The following is a 24,043-nucleotide window of genomic DNA, read 5'->3' as shown; positions in this document are numbered from 1 at the left end:
AGTAAAGTGGTGCAGAAATAAACTAAACCAGACAAAAAACATGACATCATACTTTAACACCAACAAAATACGATCAATACCAGCAGACAGGAGTCAAGCTAAAACTAAGCCTTATTAAACTGAGGTGCAACTTATTAGAATCTGAAATATGATTGGTTCCTAAGACTAATCATGACATAGATTTCCATAATGCTTAGTCAGACCTAGTAGCAGGGGCGGCTCGTTCCTTAGGGCAATCGGGCGACGCACCACCAAAGGACGAAACGGAAGAAATTTTTCTATCACAGCTGTGACTGTTCTGGACAGTCTGTCTTGCCTCGGAATATCATAGTCCAATCAGCGTCGAGTTGTGTTCCGTACAGTACCGCCCCTTTTTGGGCGATTTCAGTCTGAGATTGCTCTCATAGACTCATGTTAAGGCTCTTTTTTTCGAACTGCAGGCGCTGCAATACATTCTGAATGGGTTCCGGGAGGGCTCGCAATTACGTGCTTGCGTCACACGTAACCTGATGTCGCGATCTTGTCACCATGACTACCATTACCTCAGTTCGGAGCAACTCCATCGTGTAATCAGGATAAATGAGCAACTTAAGAATTAGGGCCACCAAGACCAAATTTAAACATCAAGCAAGTATCTACAAAGGGGGGAAAATCATATAAGTTACAAGTAAATTACAGTAATGTAATTTTTAAATTGTGAATTGTGATTGCACTTATTGTATCTCCCCAATTGTTTAATTGTACTTCTTTATTCATTGCACATCAGCCCCGATGCCAATCTTTATTCTGGATCTGCTGCACCTAAAATAAATATCTGATGAAGACATTAAATTGTTAGGGTGGAGGCTTTACTTAATTTTATGATTAATGGTAAAGCTGGTCTCTCTCCATGTTCAAAGTTATTTGTGAGGGCAAACTGACAGATGACTTAAGATGTTAATTATTTAAGCTTTAATTTACCCATTGAATTGGTCACCTTGGCCATCATCGCAACAATTGCCCCCCCTGAGAGATTTGGCAGAAGCCGCCACTGCCTAGTAGGTAATAACTATAAGATTCTAACTGTGCTTCTGTAATAAGGAAAAGATAACTTTATAATTAAATTAAATATTTATAAATAATTAAAGCGTCAGCTCCCACTATCAATTAAAATGTACTTGCTCTTGCATAAGTTCAAATCAACCATACACATATTCAGAGATACAAGAGAAACCCAATAATTTAACATTCTTAAGTACAGTTGATAGTCTAGTGTATAATCTGATGCAGTATGCCGAATAACAGTTATTACATTTAAATTGGAGGAGGAGCAGCGCGGACAGATTTTACCCCTCCGCGCTTTCGACAGCCGTTTGGCTCCGAGGCGGAGAACTGCATAAGTGCGAGCGTTTCCACAATCGACACGATCCCAAAAAAGAGAAACGGAACGGGGGGTTCCGCGTCCTGTACCACTCTGGAATTATTGCTACCGCTTCTGTATCAACTTCAAATCGTACTCTGTTGGTGTCTGGCCAAAAGCGGATGATTTGTACATACTTTGTGTGCCTTTGGTGCAGGTAAACGAGACAAACTACACTTCATGTAAGTTTGGCATCACTTCTCTCTCTCTCTCTCTCTCTCTCTCTCGCTCTCTCCCTCCCTGTGTCTCTCTCTTGTGTGTGTGTGTGTGTGTGCGTTTTTGTTACACGATGTCCTCAGGTCCACTGACCGCTAGCTTGAGGTAACTTTTATAGTAGCTAGTATGCAAGCTATATCACTGTATAAAACAAAACATAAAACCTTAAACTTTTTTACCTTCGCATAATGCAAATGTTTATGTTTTCAAATAAACAGAATTTGTACATTAAACTGCAGAAGTGGATGTTTTATTTGGGAAAACAACAAATCATGAAATTGCAGCATTAATATCCAAACTTTAAATATTTTAGGTTGAGTAAGGTCACAGTGTTATATACCTTTATTATAGTGTCAATAAAAACACCAATACCATATTTTTTTCTTAAATCTTTTTCGTTTGTATTCTCAAATTCACAAAGAGGAAAATAATTTATTTTAAGAAACCTAACCTAGCTTAGCCAGCTAATCCAAAGTAAGCAAGCAGGTTTAAAACTGCCTCTCAGATTCGTTGAGAACACACCCTTGAGCTGACTGGTTGTAAATTGCCTACACATCTGATGTGGATTTTATTGTCACCTCCTAAAACACAAGAAAAACTATACAAAACTTTGGGTGTAAATGAGATGTACATTTAACTATGACAACATCTTTCATGCTCTATGTTTTTCTTTTTTAAGTAACTGCATTTTACAATATCTGTATGGTAATTTAGCTACAAATACAAATATCAGGTGGCATGGTGGCTAAGTGGGTAGCACTGTCGCCTCGCAGCAAGAAGGTCCTGGGTTCGATCCCCAGGTGGGGCGGTCTGGGTCCTTTCTGTGTGGAATTTGCATGTTCTCCCCGTGTCTGCGTGGGTGTGCTCCGGTTTCCTCCCACAGTCCAAAGACATGCAAGTGAGGTGAATTGGAGATACAAAATTGATATAACCTTGTAAACTGATGAACCATGTGTAATGAGTAACTACTGTTCCTGTCATGAATGTAACCAAAAGTGTAAAACATGACGTTAAAATCCCAATAAACAAATACAAATATCTAATTTTAAAGTTATTTGGCATTTGTCAAATGCAGCCTTATGCCTTGTTTCCAATAAAAATCTGTTAATTTTACTATAAAAATATACTACTTAAAAAATACTACTTTAAATGGAATTGGCAGTTTCTTTTTTATGCACTTATGCACGTCATATTAAAGACATTTGTGGAATTAATCTTTACTGAATTATATATCTTTGTCAATGTGTCTTTTATACATATTGTGGCATCAGCGAGAAGGAAGGAAACATTTCTGCTCTTTAAACTATACGAGGCAGCACTCTTTATTTAGTTGCTTCTGGGCCAGTTACCAAAGCACGGAGAAGAGGCTACATCTAAAATACACAGACCACTCCCACTATGCTTTAAAAGCCAACAGAACCAGTTACTAAACACAACACATTTCACGTAAAGGGTAACTTCACAAATTCACATAAACACAAACACAAAATGTGCTATGCACTACATCATTTTAGACACATCTCAATAAGCATGAACACTTACAACATTTCGACTATTAACCTGTTTTTAACCATTATCAATGTTTCGGCTGTGGGCACATGGCATCATGGGATCCAGTGCTTTCACAGCCAATGACGCACACAGGTAAAATGCCCCCTGCATTACTATACCGGCAAGCCTACCGGACGCCACATTTTTATGTGTTTAATGACTTATTTACTACCTTTAAAAATGTATTGTGGAAATAAGTGCACTTGTTCTCATTCGCATATATACTGAGGGATACTCAGCAGAAGGTATTAGAGATCTCAGAATTAAAAAAGGAACTACTGCCATAATGTGACTTTAGTCATATTAAAATGGCAGTGGTGGGGCTGGAACCAACAACCTTTGGATTACTAGTCCAGTACATTAACCACTAGGCTACAACTGCCCTTTACCTAGCCCCCAGCAGGGCCTGACTCTTAAGTGTACTAAATGTACTAAATAATATCATTCATCTCTTAGGAATGTGCAAGTTTCATGTGTATTACTTTATAATACATGTACAGCACTGTCTGTTCATCATGAATCCTTGTGGGAGTGTGACTCACAGATCTGGCATTAATATTAAGCATAGTAAACTTCCACATAACAAATACCTAAGAGTACTTAAATTCACACACAAACAAAACTCAACAAATCATAATTTACACTGGATGCTGGCACTATTTTGTATGAATACATACGCGTTTGTGCAAAACTTAAGGTTTTGCAAGAAACAAATAAAAAATAGAAGAGCAACAGGTGAATACTGCTATTCTAAAGTAAAGAAACAAAGAAACAAACATGATGTCACATTTAAACTTAATTTTTTTTGCATTTAGCTACTTAACATTGGGTATAGCTGACACTGAATTTGAAATATTATTAACTAAACTGGGATGAAGCCAAAAAACCTAAATTGGCTACCTTTTTACATCACTGTGCAAATTGTATGGTTTGAATTTAAATGGTTTGTTATTTGCCTGTGATATGTAATGTGGTAATGGTAATGGTAGGCCACTTACTCTCAGTCCATAATGTACAATAAACTTGATTGTTTAAAGGCACATGCAAGCTTTTTCACTTTTTGGTCTCTTATACCCAATTTAGATATCTGACATCACTATTATACATTAACATACCACAGCCACCAATCCAGGAGAGTTAGGGCTACCATGTGCTTCCTCTGAGACACATGCAGCCAGGCAACTGCATTTTCACATACTGCTTCCCATTGATGCTCTTAAGCAGGTCGACATAGTAGGTGTGGTGATGGAAGAGTCACATCCACTTCCAATTCCAAAAGCTTACAGACACTGTGAATTGGCTGGTGTTAATAGAGAAGGGCAACAGAGTGCTGTTTCTTCCAAGAGAGGACAGCTCCTGGCCACAAACAGCTTTTGGCATTATTGGAGCTCGGGCATGGGAACGCCTCCAGATGTCTACACCTGCAAGTCTCACACATTTTAATGAAGCATAGAAAATATAGAGTAGGTATGGCAAATATATTTATTAAACTTGATTAATATATAAAATGCTGCAGTTGCAAAGATCACTGACAATGTCACTGCTGTGTATGTAAAAACGTATCATATTTACTTATATACACACACAACACTGTGCTGTACTTGAACATGTACATTAATTATACTTAAATGTCCTTATTGCTTTATAGCTTTTGCTTCAAGCAATTTTGCCTACAAGTAGTTGGATTTGTGATCTAATTTGGCCTTATTGCTAGTCTGTGTTATATTGATTGCCTGTGGTATGCATGTGGCCTCACACACACACACACACACACACAGTCATAGTCTTTCTCTTTTACATACATTTGTTGTCAGCCTCAATAGAGAAACTCATAGTCCTACTGATGATCTTGTTGCAGTAAAATTTAATACCTTGTTATGACAATGTGCTCAGGAAAAACGCACACACATATCCTAAAATAAGGAAAATACATGGGTCCTAATACAGTGAAAGTAAATACCCCTGTAAGTCTGTGATCATGATATATGTACTATATCATATTGCGTCCTGCCTCGCTAATAGGGACCAGATTTTTAAAAACACATACTTGCAATGTGCACATTCCTCTGCATTCTTTCCTATATGCAGGATTCCATGGAAAGCTTTTACCAAGAAAAACACAAAACATTTTAAAGTTTAAATAATAGTAATTCATTTTGGCTGATAATTTTAGCAAACATTCACATTAACAAATTGAAGTCATATGTTTACATACACTTTAGCCACATTCATTAAAAAGTTTTTCAGAATTTCTGACATTTATGTGAAATGACAGAACAATACAATTACATTCCCAGTGGCTCAGAAGTTTACACACACACAGTTAGTATTTGTATAGCTTTGCCTTTAAATTGTTTAATTTGGGACAAATGCTTTGGGTAGCCTTGCACAAGCTTCTCACAATAAGTTGCTGGAATTTTGGCCCAGTCCTTCTGACAGTACTGGTAAAACTGAGTAGGGTTTATAAGCCTTCTTGCTTGCACACACTTTTTTAGTTCTGCCCATAAATTTTCTATGGGATTAAGGACTTTGTGGGCTTAAGGTCAGGGCTTTGGGATGGCCACTCTATTACCTTTACTTTGATGTCTTTAAGCTCCTCTAATTTTGCCACAACTTTGGAACTATGCTTGGAGTCATTGTGGATTTTGAAGACGCATTTGCACCCAAGCTTTAAATTCCTGTCTGATGTCTTAAGATTTTGCTTTATTATCTCCATTTAATTTTTTCCTCCTCATAATGCGATTTATTTTGTGCACCGGTCTCTCCTGCTGTAAAGCAGATGAAACACGAGGCTGCCTCCCAGCTGCCTCCCCTGGGCTTCACGGTTTGAATGGTGTTCTTAGGCTTGTAGGGCCCCCCTTTTCCTCCATACATACCAATGGTCATTATGGCCAAACAGGTACATTTTTGTTTAATCAAATTAGAGGACATTTCTCCAAAAAGTGAAGTCTTTGTCTCAATGTGACTTTTTTATGGTGGTTTTGGAGCAGTGGCTTTTTCCTTGCTGAGCGGTCTTTTAAGTCATATCAATATAGGAAATGTTTTACTGTTCATGTAAATGCTTTTGTACTCTGCTCCAGTTTCATCCAGCATCTGTACAAGGTTAATAGCTGATGTTATTGGATTGATTTACATTTTCCTACCGTTTTCTTCAAGTATGCTTAACTCTAGGAGAAAGAACATGTCTTCTTCCTGAATGGTAGAATGACAGCGTGGTTTCATGTTGTTTAAACTTGCATAACATTGTTTTAACAGATGATTGGGGTACCTTATGTGTTTGTTTATACCTTATAGCCCAAAGCGCTACCCACTAGGCTACCACTGTCCCAGTATGTGTGCTTATTTACTTTAACCTCACAAAAGATGCCAAAAGGTGAATTGTTTACTATGCACATCCCACAGGTGTGAGTAGGTGACTAAATAATTAAGTATGTTAAGCCTTAATTGTACAGTGTTTACTCCTGTCTTGTGCCCAGTTCCTTGATCAATAAAGTTGTTATTGACCCTTTTCCCAATTCACCCAGTTTCATCCAGTTGGCTAAAATGTCCTGTATTCTTATATTTTGTATTTTAATTTATCATTCCTGTTTCTTTGTATTCTTTGTCCCTCCCTCCTTTCTATCTTCTTATCTGTTTCTTCATGTTACACTCTTCACATCTCTTGTTTTCTAACACTTATTTTATCTCTCTCTTTATTTTTTTTGTGCTTCTTCCAGTGTCTCTTTAAAACTTTTCCTTAATACCTGTTGTGTTTAAACTTCCCCAATTATGTCTGAAAAATTACGAAACACCCTCCAAAAAACTTGAAATGCAGAATATAAGATGTGGCTTATTTAATTATTTAACACTTACATTGTTAACACAATTTAAATACTAATTGTGTTTTAGTACTTTGATAACACTGAACAACTCACAGTAACACTCCTAAAAGGTGTAAGAACATTTTGCATTTGTTAAAGAACCATCCACGAAAAGCTTCTTTAAGCAAATAACTTATTCAATAGCTTAAAGATGCTTTTTTGTTACTACTGTTTTCAAAGTGTGTTTGAAGTGTTATTAAATGTTAAATTAAACGGTGTGCATGCCATTTTTGTTTTTCTTAGCAGTGTGTGCGTGTGTATGTGTGTATGTGTGTGTGTAATGGCAATCATTCTGCTCACTTTTTCTCTGATAATACACAGCTGCTACTTTGTCAGTAACTGTTCTGCTTAAGAAACCAAACCTTATGGTTACGCTTATACAGAGGCAGTTAAACATGTTGGGACAGTAGAAAAAATACATTCAAACAAACAGTTTTGACTGTTTTTCTTTGACAATAATACAAATACAAGATATTTAATGGGTACAACATTCCACTCGCACTATCCATGGTCGTGTGACATGGTAAGAGTCACAGGATGATCCCACTGCTGACAAAGAGACATAAAGTGAGACTAGAGTTTGCTAGAACCTACCTAAGGAAGCCATAATCCCTCTGGGAAAATGTCCTGTGGACCAAAATAGAGCTTTTTGGTAAAGCACATAATTGCACCGTTTATAGAAAATGAAATGAGGCATTTACAGAAAAGAACATGATCCCTACTGTCAAACATGTTAGAGGGTCAAATGTTTTAGGTTGATTTGTGCATCTGTGTGCATTGCATCATAAAATTTGAAACCTAAAGAATTTTGGAGTACAATGTAGGGACCAGTGTCAGGAAGCTGAGTTTCTGTCAGAGGTTATACTGTAGGTCTTCTACCAGGACAATGACCCAAAGCAGACATCTAAAAGCACACAGAAATAAAGACACAGTGCTGTAAAAAATTTTGTGACCAGCTATGAGTCAGCTATGACCAGCTCAATTTAAAGAAGAGAAGCTCAGGTAAGCAGTGGTTATGATTTCATGCTGTGTGGTTGATCTGGGTGTTGCTGTTTACTGTAGCATTCATTACAGTAGCATGTTGGTTTTTTAATATATTGCTGTCTGAGGGATTAAAGGTCACAGACATTTGACATAGTTTTTTGGCCTTGTCCATTTCTCTGTGTTCTCAGAATTTTTAAATATTGTTATGTACACCCTTGGCCTTTCTTGAAACGTCTTTTACACATAATCATGACAGCACCGCCTAATGTCAGTTTTTTGTAACATTTGACATAATTCATGGTTTTGTTAACCCCAACTTGTTTTAGCCAATGTGTGAGGATCAAAATGAAGAAAAAACATAAATTTATTTTTAAAATGAGGTTAATAGGTTAAAACATTAAATATAATTTATTTTAGATGTTTTCATTATATACATGTAAAGGCATTTTCAAATCACTGTTTTATTTTATTAAATAAAACATATATATTTTTGTATTTTACCTCCTGTACTGTTACCTAGAATTCAAGACATAAGACACTTATCAAATATAACAAACAAACCAACAAACATAACTCACTTTCTCCTTTTCCCTCTTTTAGGTATCAGCGATAGACTGTTTGAAACAAGGTCCCCATTTAACCCTCTGCTTTGGCCACAAACATCAGACTGACGAAGAGATAAAGAGATCAAGAAAAGGAGAGAGAAGAAGGAGAGAGAGAGAAAGTGAGAGAGAGAGATTTGAGAGCGTTGAGACGTGTGAGAGAGATATGTGTGTTATAGTGCTCCTCTCTATACTTTTCTCTCTCTATGCCATTTGCACTCCTCACTTCCACAATTATCATGGGTAACCAATAATTTTTATCTTTCTGATATATGTATTTTGTATACAAATGATCTGGTAAAGTATTACTGGTAAAAAAAAAATACTAATCTTTAATTACATTTTTTGTTAACATTTGTAATATTCTACTATCATTGCACCACAAGTAACACTTGAGGCCTTTTGCAGTACAATACCCTGGCCACTTTTTTCTTGGTTGATGACAGAATTAATATGACTGTGTATGTATGAACCCCAGGAGAAGAGCTTGTGCTAAAAAGGCTGTCAGAGTGATCTACAGTACAGAATCGTTTATCCAGCCTGTACACAAACCCTACATCACCTTGTGCCAGAACCAACATCTTTGTAGCACATACAAGTAAGAGATTTATAACAACTATTATTATTATTATTATTATAGCAACTTTGAGCTTATTGGAAGTATATACATTGTTTATATATAAAGTATATAACATGTTTAAGTGTTCTTAAAGAAATTATTCGAGAAAGGTTTGTTAGTTTGTTTAATTATCTTTAATCTGAATTGTTACTGATCAGCAAAAAGGTCCTTGGTTCAATCCCCAGGTAGGGCGGTCCAGGTTCTTTCTGTGTGGAGTTCTACCTGTGTCTGCGTGGGTTTACTCTGGGTGCTCTGGTTTCCTCCCACAGTCCAAAGACATGCAAGTGAGGTAAATTGGAGACACTAAATTGTCCATGACAGTGTTCGATATAACCTTGTGTAAACTGATGAACCTTGTGTAATGAGTAACTACCATTTCCTGTCATGAATGTAACCAAAGTGTAAAACATGACATTAAAATCCTAATAAACAAACAAACAAACAGATCAAATGTCACTCTGGTACTTATACTAATATACCTCAGACACCATGTTTACACACAGTCTCAGTCTGTGGATAGGTATGAATGTGTCTGTGTTTAAGAATTGAAAAATGAAAGTAAACAAAGTAAATACTTCAGGGGCATTCATATACCTGTGCCCTTTCAGTTTATAATCCAAACAGTAACAACCATTCTATTGAAAAGGGGATAATATATTTTACCCACAAGTTGATAGGTGGAGCACCCATCCTAACCCCCTATATTAGAGTTGCTCTAAAGCAGACACTTCAGTAATACAGAAATCTGTATTCAGAGCTGTAGTGCCATATATGTTGTATACACCGATTAGGCATAACATTATGACCACCTTCTTAATTTTGTCTTGGTCCCTCTTTCGCTGCCAAAACAGCCCTGACCCATCGAGGCATGGACTCCACTAGACCCCTGAAGGTGTGCTGTGGTATCTGGCACCAAGATGTTATAAGTTGTGAGGAGGGGCCTCTATGGATCGGACTTGTTTGTCTAGCACATCCCACAGATGCTCGATTGCATTGAGATCTGGGGAATTTGGAGGCCAAGTCAACACCTCAAACTCGTTGTCCTCGTTGCTATGCTCCTCAAACCATTCCTGAACCATTTTTGCTTTGTGGCAGGGCGCATTATCCTGCTGAAAGAGGCCACAGCCATCAGGGAATACCGTTTCCATGAAAGGGTGTACATGGTCTGCAACAACGCTTAGGTAGGTGGTACATGTCATAGTAACATCCACATGGATGGCAGGACCCAAGGTTTCCCAGCAGAACATTGCCCAAAGCATCACACAGCCTCTGCCAGTTTGCCTTATTTCCATAGTGCATCCTGGTGTTCCGCATCCAGTAATGTAAAAAAAACGTGATAAATCAGACCAGGCTACCTTCTTCCATTGCTCTGTGGTCCAGTTCTGATGCTCACGTGCCCACTGTTGGCGCTTTCGGCGGTGGACAGGGGTCAGCATGGGCACCCTGACTGGTCTGCAGCTATGCAGCCCCATATGCAACAAACTGAGATGCACTGTGTATTCTGACACCTTTCTATCAGAACCAGCATTAACTTCTTCAGCAATTTGAGCTATAGTAGCTCGTCTGTTGGATCGGACTACATGGGCCAGCCTTCGTTCCCCATGTGCATCAGTGAGCTTTGGCCGGCCATGACCCTGTCGCCAGTTTACCACTGTTCCTTCCTTGGACCACTTTTGATAGATGCTGACCACTGCAGACCGGCTACACCCCACAAGAGCTGCAGTTTTGGAGATGCTCTGACCCAGTTGTCTAGACATCACAATTTGGCCCTTGTCAAACTCGCTCAAATCCTTACGCTTGTCCATTTTTCCTGCTTCTAACACATCAACCTCGAAGGATAAAATGTAAGTATCCGTGCCGTGATGAAGAGATAATTAGTGTTATTCACTTCACCTGTCAGTGGTCATAATATTATGCCTAGTCGTTTGGGGTTGTTGTTCATTTCCATCTTGCTTTTTTTGTGGGTGTGGTAATAACATTTAGAAATCTAAGCCATGTTGCATACTTTAGATTGGTTTATGTGTGTATGTTGGATGTGTGTTTGTTGGGGAGAATACAAGGTTCCTGATTTTATGTGTGTTACAGGACAGTGTACAAGTTGTCCTACAGACAGGTGAGTAGAGGAGTTTCAAGCCAACACATTTACTCAGACTGTTGCCCAGGATGGCAGAGACGCTACTCACACAACTGTAACCATGGTGAGAAGATTTTTCTGTACTTTTTTCACCATTAAAACACAATGTTAAAACACAATATTTTAGAGAAATAGACAGCCAATTATGCCAACTGATTCTGGTCCTAAGCCAATTTACTGATTCTGATCTGTTCTGTTAAAAGAGTAGTCAATAGGCATATTTTCAAACATGTGGATTTGATGACACTGCCATTAAAAGGATTAATTACATAAAATATATTTATCCAATTTAGTTTGTTACATTATAAAAATATGACAACTTGATTTTAAAAGTATGTACTTTAACAGCTATTGTATGTAAAATGGTGAAACCAAATTCACTCCTATTGTCCTTACATCTGTGTGTTTGTATTTATACAGCACTGTGTGTGCAGCCATGTGTTAACGGAGGGTCCTGCGTGAGGCCAAATCAGTGTGCTTGTCCAGTAGGCTGGACAGGTCGCTACTGCCAGACAGGTTTTTAAACACAAACACACAAACACACAGACACAGTATACACATATTTTGATAGCACTTGTGTATCTATAATATCTTTCGCAGTTAAAATTTTTTGGCCAAATTTAAGAGCATTATGCCCAAATTCCCTTTACCAAAACCAGAGATACATGCAAGCTAACAAATGCAAATGAATTGCTTGTCTGTTGACTTGTTAACAGTCATATTAGGGCTTCCATTCTGGGTTATACATATGTCTGAAATTATTCAGTGAGTTATTATTAGTTATTTAGTGAATTATTTAGTAACTTAGATTTATTAGCATCTGTATAAATTACACAAATGGTAATATCTACTGTACATATTTTATACATTGACAAAACACTGAGATTTAAAACTAGGATACTCATTTGCACTGTTTAATGTTTATGTATCTTTAAATAAATCTTTCTGATGACAATGTACTTCTGCACACACACACACACACACACACACACACATACACACACACACAGCCTAACAAAAAGTAATAATTCTAACTTTCTCTCTTACTCTCCCTTTCATCCTAGATGTGGATGAATGTAAAGAAGGGACACATGGTTGCAGTCAGCTGTGTGTAAACTCCATAGGAAGCTATCAGTGTTTGTGCTCAGATGGATTCCAACTAGAGAGAGATGGAAAGTCATGTTGGAGACTTGCTGCTCCTCCACCTCCTCCAACTCTCGCCAGCCAACCCAAAGCAACCACAAGCAGCGATAGAGGTAATTATACAATCAATTTCCGTAAAACACAAGAGGGCAAACAGTGTTCCTTGGTTAGCCTTGAAATCCTTAATTCAACATCTCTTATCCCTTCTTTTATTTAACATAAATTATTTTCTGTGATGTGTTTGTGACAGCTTCTCTGTTTTCTTCTTTCTCTTTTATTTTCCTCTATACACTGTTAGTCAAAATGGTATCTCTGCCTATAACTTTGACAAATGCTGATCAGCTTTCAAAATTACTTCACTGTTGGACACAACAAGGTCATTTTATTTATTCAAAATATTGGTTACCATGACAACTATTTTTGTTTCATATTGTAACAAAAGATAAAATGTTTTTTTACCACTGAGAACAGAATTGTAATTAAGAATTTGTATGTACTTAAACACTATAAACTGTTTGAGATTCCTTGCTGAATTTTCAGAGGAAAACTGGGAAAAAGCAGAACTTAAAAAATTGCTATGTAAGATCTGTGAAACTGGTAGCTACAAAAGACAGAAGCAAAGTGGCCGACCGAAAAGTGTGTGTACTTATGTACATGTACAGACCCATTGGTCAACATGTCAAATTTTCAGGGAAATTGCCATTTTATCTTTGTCAGGGTCATAGCGAAACTAATCCATCACAGGGCTTTAGGCATCTCTCCCCATAAAATATAGCTGATTATGTCTACGTAGACACCCTGCAGGCCAATAGCACTGCTGAGATTCAAAGTCTAGCAGTTTGGGTGACTTTCTGAGCATAGCAAAGTAAACACTGCCCAATGTACTTTGTACTTACTTTTATTTAAACTCATAAATAATAAAACAACCAAATTGGTAAAATAATACAACTTTAAAATGTAGGGAAAAAATAAAACTTAAAATTACATTCAAAAACTTAAAAATAGCTTAAACAAGAACAGACAGAAGTAAAATAAGACAAAATAAATAAAAATTTTATTGTCCTAAGGATAAAAATTAGGTGAGCCTTAGATCATTCTGCATAGTGTTTCAGTTGTCTTGTACTCTGCACCTGCAACTTAATCAAAGTGTTCTGTTGACATTGACTTAACTGCCTTGTTCTTTGGGCTCCCAGAGACCCCCAATGTTGTCTGAAGGTACACCAGCATTGGCCTTCCAGTGCCTCTTGAATATATTTGTCTATCACCTTGCTGGTTAGAAAGGAAAAGGGAGAACAGCTCTCCACGAGAAGGTGCAGTACCCAGTAGGAGGTTTTCATTGGGTGATGAGGCGGGAGGACTTGGGCCCTGCAGTTACTAAAAACTTCTCAGAGGTCATGGTACTCCAGAGGTACCATAGACAGGTTGATAGTTTCCTTAGGAGCCTTGGCTTGGAGAGGGGTGTTCGGATCCCTGTTAAGGCATGTTCCTCACAAAGAGAAATCAGATGAATCGAATGAACAGTCAATCCCGGGGTTGTGCTGTTGTAACCAGAAACCCTAGGATAAGAGGCAAATCTGGAGCTTGGGTCAGGACTCTTCTCTACATGACTGAGGGTTGGGGGTATGGTCAACATACCTAGGTCTCTGGCCAGGGCAGTGTCAGAAAGTTACCAGCTGCTCAGGATTACAGAAATGCACTTTTCTCGTGTTGGTCACCCCACACAAGAGTAGACCTTAAGAAGACCCCTGAGATCCAAGGGGCAGATTTCTGGTTCATCACATGTCCTCCCTATATAGCACTGACCCTGCCTTTTAAAATAAATTCTGATAGAGACTGCACCAGCGTCACATATAAGTGGTCCTTGCCTCTAGAATCATGGGGATCTGGGTCAAGCAAATGCAAATGCTCAACCCGAGAAAGATGCAAATATCAAAAATGTACTGTTTTCAGCTAAAAACAGATTAAAAGATTTGCCCATGCTTTAACTGCACTGTTGTTGTTCATTTTTCTCTATGATCCCATTTTTATTTTATTGGGGTTGTAGCATATTCCTGGTAGATGAAGCAAGTTGGCCAGTCTCACGGTTCATTATTACTTTTGGTACGCGATATGCCACTCTCAACTCGTACCGTGAGTAATAGTGCACTGTGACTGGTGCTTTCAGCGACTGGACCATTCACTGGAGCCCAACCAATAAACAATATATCAAACACCAGCTTAGAGGACAACTGTTAGCATGTAAGGAAAGGCTTAGAGTCAAGTATTTTAAACTTAATTAGCATCTTAATCCTAAAGCATTGTAGCCTAGCGGTTAAGGTAATGGACTAGTAAGCAGAAGGTTGCTGGTTCAAACCCCACCACTGCCAGGTTGTCACTGTTGGGCCCTTGAGCAAGGCCCTTAACCCTCAATTGCTTAGATTGTATACTGTAAGTCACTTCGGATATAAACGTCTGCTAAATGCCGTAATGTAAAAATGTAAATGGATCCATTGTATGTGGAATTGTTGTATGCATATTTTGCTGTACGAGGTCATTAAGTGAAAAAGGATTTCATTTTGAAGAAGTTGTCCTAAAGTATCTATAAAGATAGATACATTTTACATTGACTTTTTCAGCATTTAGGAGACGCTTTTATCCTATGCAGCTTACAGTACTGTGCCAGTTTACAGTGTAAGCAATTAAGGGTAAAAGGTTTTTCTCAAGGGCCCAACAGTGGTAACCTGGCAGTGGTGGGCCTTGAATTAGCGAACGTTCAGGTCCATTACCTTAACCGCTATGCTACAACTGCTAATAGTGATTAGGTAAGCCATAATTTACATGGGTTTTGGTGTGAAAGGGGCTTGTGGTGTCTTAAATTCTTCATGGAAAATATTTGCATTAGCTTTAAGGTTAATGTATCCAATAAGTAAGGGAACAGTATTTCACTTTAGGTAATTTGAAATAAAGCTTCTTTATATTGTTTAATCTCTAAGCCATGAAAATAAGCAAACATTCAGTTTAATTACAGTATTTAAATCTCTGTACTAGTAAAAAAAATCAGGACATTAAGCATTCTGATTCATGTGGTAAGATTAAATATGTAGGTTGTATTGCAACTCCCACTGTATGCTTTTCTTGCCCTACACTTGCCCTGTACTTGCCCTACACAAATCTCTGGAGAGATTCCTCCAAGTTCTCCAGAATCATGTTATAATATTATGTAGGCTAGACCTATGTTATATGCAATCTTGCATTAAAAATGTTCTTTCTGAAATAATTGACAATTCTCTTAAGAATTGGGGAACACAGTGGTGAGCCATGGCCCATCATTACTGACTAACCCTTTGGTGGATCCTACTTTTATACCCAGTCATGATTCCTTTACATGTTACTAACCTACCTGCTTATTGTGAAAACCCTGTACTTGAAATATTCTTTTCTTGCTTATTTTGCCTCTTTTCCATTTTTTTGGAGTGTGTTGCAGGCATTAAATTCTAAATGTGTTTTATTTACAAAATACAATGAAGCTGATCAGTAAAAACATTGAAAATCTTTTCTTTCCACTTTTGTTGGTAATTAACAATTCACAGATTACCGTACTCCTTTTACGGCATGTACCAACTTTTTGGATATATGGTTCATATACTGAGACAATTCAAACTTTTATCTTTTTTTGTATTGTATCTATTTTTGTACTCATTTTTGGCTCAACACGGTGTATTTGCTTCCAAATCCATCAATCTCTAGCTGCAGGGGGTTACTCTCTCTCTCTCTCTCTCTCTCTCTCTGTCTTTCTTCCTCATATGCACACACACACAAATCACATCTGGGACAGATTGTCGAGACATAATTTTGCTGTGTGTGTGTAAGTTTCAAATCAAGCCCCACTTGGACCATGTCTGAGTATGCAGTATGTCACGGACTGGCTTATATTCGCATGTTGACTTAAAAATCAGCAACCAAGATGTGCTTAAACGTTTTTTTTTCTTCTTAGATTGGTTACAATCCAACCAATCACCCTCTTTCATACCTTTTATAAATAACACTAAAAAGTGTGTATGTGTGTGTGTGTGTGTGTGTGTTAGAACTGCACAAAATATTAATCTATTTTAAATTTATGCTAAATTAATTACTTTATTATAACAGATTAAATATTCAATTCTTCGAGGTACATGTCAACAAAATATTGACAAATGTATTTGCCTGTAATATTATGCCTGTTTTACTATCAGTGTGGTTGTGTATACCTACCAGTCTAACATAGCTGTCAAAATGATTGAATTTTTTTCTCCATAATTAAATGATTGACAAAACCTTCTTTATTCAATTTTTACTACAAACACTTTAGTATTTACATAATTTTATGTGATTTTGTAAAAATCTGTTAAGTCAAAAAATATGCAATACATACAACAACTGGATTATTATACTTTTTAATTTCTTCTATTTGTGCATATTTGTCACACTTCTATGTTTCAGATTGTCAAACTGTTATTATTAGACAGAAATAAACACAAAATGCATTCAGCCAAATGACAAGTGGATTTAATTTTGATTTCATTAGCCTTACCCAGGAATGACTACAGCCAAAACTGTTGAATCTAAAGTATCTTTACTTTAAAGAACCTGTCTGGCAATGTAAAACAGGCTAGAAGGTTTCAAAAAGCAGCACATGTTGCCATATTCTAAGTTAAGATGCAGAACAAAGTCATTAAATGTAGCTGTCTGAAAACAGTTACAAAGCCATTGACCACTGGAGCCATTTTTGGAACAGTGGAAAACCTTTCTAAAAGTGACCATCCTACCAATATTTCACCAAGGAGAATCTGTGACACATTCAAGAGGCTAAAGAGAACCAAGACAAACATCTCAAGAAGCCTCTCTTGCATCAGTTAAGGTCAATGTACGCAATTCTACAAACACTGGACAAAAAAAGGCATCAAGATCTGAATGTCTTTTGCAAGATTTAGCAAAAGGCATTTAGGTGACCACAAAGACTTTTGAGAGAATATTCTGCAGACTAAAGAGTCAAAGGTGGAACTTTTCGGAAGCTATGGGAACTGTTACACCTGGCGTACAGCTAACAAACACTGCATTCCACCTAAAGAACTCCACCATTATATCAATGGACAAACATGGTGTTGGTAGTGTGGTGATCTGGGACTGTTTTGCTTCAGCAGAACCTGGACTACTTGTTATAACTGATGGAACCATAAATTCTGCTCTCAATCAGAAAATCCTAAAAGACTCAGGTGGCGTAGCGGTAAAACACGCTGTTGTTCATACAGGATGGGAGCCGGATAGGAACCTCATAACTGATGCAATTATGACCTCTGCCGGCTGATTGATGGTGCCTGCACAAAAGTCGAGGAATAATGCGTTGATCCGCATATGAACTTGCCTTGTGCAGGTGAAAAGATGCAGTCGGCTACTGCACACTTGTCGGAGGGGGCGTGTGTCAGTCTTGTTCTCCTCAGTCAGGGCCTGGGTTGGCATCAGTGGAGAGGAAGCACAATGCAATTGGGTAATTGGATGCGCTTAAAAGTCGCAACAAATAGTAAACAATTTAAAAAAAAAGAAAATCCTAAAGGAATGACTGCCCACAGTTGGCTGTGTCAAAATTCTGACTAGAATCCTTTGGAGATGCTGTTGCCAATCTCTAAACAGTTATTACTTGAAAGCCCTCCAATGGAGCAGTATTAAAATAAAGAAGAATTCATTTACACTGACAAGACTCCTCACAAGTTATCACAAAGGTTTGATTGCAGATGTTACTGCCAAGGGTGGCACAACCAGTCAGGTCTTTTTTGGGGGGATGGGGGGGTCAATTACTTTTTTCACATATGGTCAATAAATAGAATGATCATTTAAAATCAGCATTTTGTGATTACTCATGTTGTCTTTATCTTATGTTAAAATTAGTTGGAAGATTTGAAACGTAAAATAGAAGAAACTGGGTGAGGGGAAATGTTTCGCGTCTTATCCCTGAAGCAACTTTATGTGTAGCCCCATACCTGCGAGACAGGGAAGCCTAGACCCAATATGCAGGATGCTTGGCCAAGGAAGAACAATATTGTGGCTAAAAAGCCACAAACTAAATGGAAACGACAAAGTAAAAGGTGGCTAAAAAGATAGAAATAATAATTTTTAAAAAGCAGCCAACTAAAAACCGCAGCCCAAAGCAAAGAGGCGAAAGAACATATAGACCAGAGCATTAGTGGAGTGGGGGTATTACACTCCACACACTGACCCAAAAAAGAAAAAAAGTACACACACCCACACAGATTCACTCTGGGCATCTATATTCTAATTAAAAATTATCGTAAAATGTCTGTTTTGTGAAGAACTGGTCCTGTTTTGTATGTGATTTAAAGTAAGACTAAAGAACAGTACCATATTCCTGGATATATTTCTGTCTTTACAGGTAGAGGTTTGGAACTGGTGGAAAATGTTACAGAAGAGGTTGAAATCCTCAGAAACAGAGTTCAGCTACTGGAACAAGTAATACAGTGCAAACACTATATGCCATATACCTTATATTTCAGACAGTTGATCTCTACTTATATACACCGATCAGGCATAACATTATGACCACCTTCCTAATATTGTGTTGGTCCCCCTTTTGCTGCCAAAACATCAGGGAATACCGTTTCCATGAAAGGATGTACATAGTCTGCAACAATGCGTAGGTAGGTGGTACATTTTAAAGTAACATCCACATGGATGGCAGGAACCAAGGTTTCTCAGCAGAACATTGCCCAAAGCATCACACCGCCTCCGCCAGCTTGCCTTCTTCCCACAGTGCATTTTGGTGCCATGTGTTCATCAGGTAAGCGACGCACACTCACCCGGGCATCCACATGATGTAAAAGAAAACATGATTCATCAGACCAGGCCACCTTCTTTCATTGCTCCGTGGTCCAGTTCTGATGCTCACATGCCTATTGTTGGTGCTTTCGGCGGTGGCAGGGGTAAGCATGGGTACCCTGACTGGTCTGCGGCTATGCAGCCCCATACGCAACAAACTGCGATGCACTGTGTATTCTGACACCTTTCTATCAGAACCAGCATTAACTTCTTCAGCAATTTGAGCTACAGTAGCTCGTTTGTTGGATCTGACCACACGGGCCAGCCTTCGCTCCCCATGTGCATCAGTGAGCCTTAGCCGCCCATGACCCTGTCGCCGGTTTACCACTGTTCCCTTCTTGGACCTGTTTTGATAGATACTGACCACTGCAGACCGGGAACACCCCACAAAAGCTGCAGTTTTGGAGATGCTCTGACCCAGTCGTCTAGCAATCACAATTTGGCCCTTGTCAAACTCGCACAAATCCTTACGCTTGCCTATTTTTCCTGCTTCTAACACATCAACTTTGAGGATAAAATGTTCACTTGCTGCCTTAAACACACCCAATGGAAAAAATTTAATGATTTTACAGATATATAAAAAACATTTGGCATAGCATTTAATCCATGTGCAGTAGAGGTCTAAGTGTTATAAAACTACTATAAAACACAGAAAAATAACACAGCTCACAAACTTAATTTTACTGGTTTGAATTTAAATATGTGTAGAATAACAATAGCTTTAGTATTGTAAAAGTGTTTTTTTGCAGAATTTTAGAAATGTTTTCCTTTTTCTGTCATTAAAAAAAAAAACAATATTTCAAATTAAAACTCAAAAATAAGTTCAAATCAATTGTGTCTTTTCTCACAGAAATTAGAGATGTTTCTAGCACCACTCTCCACCCTCTTTCCACCAGAAGAGGATACGGCAGACCAAAACAGCTTAACACTAGACAAGACGAGTTTTCTGTCAGACCAGAACAACTTCCTGTCACACTCATTGCGGCAGCTGGACAGAATTGATTCTCTTAGTGAGCAGGTTGGCTTTCTGGAAGAACGCATTGGAAAATGTGAGTATGTGTGTGTTTATTAGGGTTGGAGTAGAAAAGACAAAATTTCTTGTAATCAGTCTTATTTTTTTTAATGATAGCAGATAACAGGGCCAGTATTTAATTACTGGGATAGGGAAACTGCTTGGAAATCATTTAAAGTATATATAATGTATAGAACATGATGGGACAAACTGTATAGAAATGTATAGAATATGATTTGGCAACGCACAGTAACCAAAGGCAAGGGTCTATCCCTTAAGCTATGCAACGTCTGTGCCACCAGGCTGCCTTTATTCACTCACACTTAGAGGTGTGTATCAAATTTGTATAGGGCTTTTTACAATAGACATTATCTCAAAGCAATGAGACAAAAAAAAGTGTTGGTATGCATGTACAGTATGTAGGTGTGAGTGATAATAAGTGAATAGAGGCAGTCTAGTGTCATAGGAGGTGTTCCACAGCTTCAGGGATTCAGGATAAACCCACACATTTTGCCACATAATGTTCGATACAATTCTATGGGGGTTTATCCAGATACTCTCAATAGCATGCCAGAAGGTACATTGGTTACTTACCAGATGAAAGTGTTTAATAAATTTGAATGAATTAATAAATATTGCTGATGCTTTTCGAAAAGGTTTTTTGTATTTTTATTTTGTAGTTATTTTATTTTTTTATTTCATTAATGAGTATATGTACAAACCCAGTTTTTTTCTATTTTACTTTTACATTTTCTCCCAATTTCTCCAAATTTACTGTAGTCTGTTTGTCTTCCGCTGCTGGAGGATCCCTTGTTGCAGTCGAGGTGGGTATATTGCTGCTCCGACCCACGCGCAGTCCTTAGCGGAACCCTTTTTCACCCATGCATTCTGCACAGGCGCCTCTCTATCTGCTAATCAGGGCCCTTACAAAGCATTTGAAGACCCCACCCACATATTCCGGTCATCCTGCCCTAGCAGAAACGTGTCTGCTGCAGGCACTGCCAATTATGCCTGCTAGATGGTGCGCAGCTGACTAGTGGCAATGCCAAGTTTTGAACCGTGGAGTTCAGAATCTCGGTGTGCTAGCAGAATATCCCGCTGTGCCACCTGGGTACCTACAAACCCAGTTTTGAAGCACGTCTGTGGTTTAACTGTCTCTATGTGTGAGTTGGAAACAAACTTTGTGACATGGTGTTTTCCAACCTTGTACTCAGTGTTTACAGGATAGGCTCCAGACTCACTGCAATCCTGAGCAGAATAAAGTGGATACTTAAAATGATTTGTTATATATTTTTTCCTTATTGATTGCATATTGCAGGATCATTTCTTGTTATGGTGTACCACTTATATTTTGGAGTTTACTGCTCCACCTCCAGTATACTTGAATCTGACTGTATACAGGTAAATACTATTCTTATTAAGCTGTTTACAACCTTTCTGTTTCAGGCTCTTGTCAGGAAAACTAGATAATCAGTTAGAAAAGGCTGGACCCCCCATTCTTTCCTGCACACATCCGAACAAGTCCTACTTCAAGAGGGAAGAACGAGTAACCCAACACTTCTCCAAGTTTGCAATTCCAATACAAAATACATTTTGCACATTTTATAGTTTAAATGCATGACGTTCTTCAAGTGAGTGTGCATGTTAAAAGAAAGGCTTGTGCTTTTTAATTAGGGTTTCCATACATTTTTAATGGATGCCATTTCCTTAACTGTAAACAGGATGATTTGCATTATTTACTCTTTTTAGGAATGTAGATGTTTATTTCAGCACCTACAAGATTTCAGCAGTGCTGGACCTACTTTGGTGTGATGACTATGAACAATTCAAAAAACCTACCCGATATTGTATTTAAGTCTAAAATACAAGTTAACAATAAAAAATGACTACATTAATTATGACTCAACACTTTATATACACTGTATTAAAAACTGATGCTAGTGACAAAGTTACGTTTAGCAAGTTGTTTTAGACAGCATGACACAATTATAGTTTAAAAGTGATAAACTGACAGTGTGCAGTTAAACTGCCATAAAAGGAAATACTTTTTTTAGTTAGGGAAAATAGTTGGAAATTAGGCATAGCACTATTGCTACTAATTAGTTAGCACATTTATCAAGGTTTGTGCAGCTGCAGCCACTGTCGATTTACAGTCGACATTCTGACAAACAAAAGTTCACACTACACGATTTTTGGCCAGATTTCGCTCGGCGACTGGTCGGCGCTAGATTTGCCGGCTTGGGAGCAACTCGGCGTTCGCTCGCCGATCGAAATTTGGCTCTCAGTCGCTATGTGTGAACTATCCAACAACTCGATCCGAACAGCTCGCCGAGCACTCGGCGACCAGATTGAGATATCTAGCATGTCAGATATCTGATCTCAGTTGCACGTCTGGCAATGAGTGCTCTGTCGAACAGCCAATGAGAACGCAAGATACGGTGTGAGGGGAAACGCAGGAGAGGAGGGTACCGGTACATAATATAGACAAGGACATAATATAGTTTAAATCAGAATACACCAGCACACACACAAGCTTTACAGTATTTCTGACTTGATCGTTCTCTACAAAACACCAACGTTGCATTGCAAAAATATTAATTAACCTCCAACTTACTATAGAACAATCCATACTGTTCGTGTTGCCAAATCCACTCAGATTCATTTATCTTTCCTCCTTGATTTTACGCTGCACATCAGCGCACAAACACTTTGATCACTCGCTACTTGTTGACGTGCATTTTTGGACGTGGTATCATTAAACCCCTCGTCACTTCTCGCGTTTGTTTTCGTGACAAAACGTAGTTTGGGAGACCAGAGAAGCTCGCCTGTGATTCCAGTTGGTGATAGATCGTGTAGTGTGAAACCCCCTATCGCCGATCAGTCGTGTAGTGTGAAATATACACCGACTGAAAGATTCCCGAGTGCCAAAGGTTCAGTCGTGTAGTGTGAACTGTACAGCGACCCGACAAATCAGAAAGTCGTGTAGTGTGAACTTGGCATAAGACATACACATTAAGGCAAAAACTTGAGCTGAACACTAAGGAGTATACAATTTACAAACACTAGCTAATAACATGCTAAAGCTATAATGTGTAATGGTCATTTCTTTTAGTTTTAGGATTTTTTTTTCTTCAAATTAACAAAACATTTGTTATAAATTTGGCTCCATAGTTAATTCTTGTGTATGAGGTTTTCAAAGCAAGTCTAAAAACACCAAGCAATTACCACTATTAACCAAGTACACTATGCAATGACCAAATAATAAAGCACCTTGGTATTTTTTAAAACACATATTGTTCAGGTATGTATGGGGGTTAAAATATAGCTGTGAAGTTGTTTTTATATAATGCTGGAAACTCAGTATATAATATGCTACTTGTATTGATGATGCATTTGTGATCAATAGTATCAGTGATAGTTTATGAATGTTTTTTTTTTCTTTTTATACTACAGTTTTTGTAATAAAGTACATTTTTAAGTAAAAACGAATGCTTTTTCTTTTTTACAGTCAAAACAAAATACACAGAGCACAATGACATTGCATTGGCAAAAAGCCCATTCCCATTTACAACCCCAAATCAGAAAACTTTGGGACAGGATGGAAAATGCAAATAATAAAAACACAGAGTTTCTTACATTTGCTCTGACTTTTATTTCTTTGCAGACAGGATAAACCT

At 38.0% G+C, this 24,043-nt stretch overlaps 1 protein-coding gene across 1 annotated transcript; it reads left to right on the top strand.

Annotated features, from left to right (window-relative positions):
- The first annotated feature begins 1,355 nt into the window (after positions 1-1,355).
- Positions 1,356-23,812, top strand: egfl7 (EGF-like-domain, multiple 7). The gene is made up of 9 exons (XM_063011439.1): positions 1,356-1,581; positions 8,611-8,855; positions 9,091-9,210; positions 11,317-11,429; positions 11,786-11,881; positions 12,430-12,621; positions 18,912-18,988; positions 20,205-20,403; positions 21,813-23,812. The coding sequence occupies exons 2-9, from the start codon at positions 8,779-8,781 to the stop codon at positions 21,830-21,832; spliced, it is 894 nt and encodes a 297-aa protein (XP_062867509.1). The 5' UTR covers positions 1,356-1,581; positions 8,611-8,778; the 3' UTR covers positions 21,833-23,812.
- The last annotated feature ends 231 nt before the right edge of the window (positions 23,813-24,043 follow it).

This window comes from Trichomycterus rosablanca, chromosome 16 (assembly GCF_030014385.1).
Source record: "Trichomycterus rosablanca isolate fTriRos1 chromosome 16, fTriRos1.hap1, whole genome shotgun sequence".
NCBI classification, from domain to species: domain Eukaryota; kingdom Metazoa; phylum Chordata; class Actinopteri; order Siluriformes; family Trichomycteridae; genus Trichomycterus; species Trichomycterus rosablanca.
Note: the sequence above shows the minus strand (reverse complement) of the source record. Positions and strands in the feature narration are given on the sequence as shown.

Excerpts from the sequence above, each read along its gene's own strand:
- egfl7 (XM_063011439.1), top strand. The coding sequence starts at position 8,779 with ATGTGTGTTATAGTGCTCCTCTCTATACTTTTCTCTCTCTATGCCATT. Across the intron at positions 11,882-12,429 it reads AGGTCGCTACTGCCAGACAG|ATGTGGATGAATGTAAAGAA; the intron begins GTTTTTAAACAC and ends CTTTCATCCTAG. Across the intron at positions 12,622-18,911 it reads AACCACAAGCAGCGATAGAG|GTAGAGGTTTGGAACTGGTG; the intron begins GTAATTATACAA and ends CTGTCTTTACAG.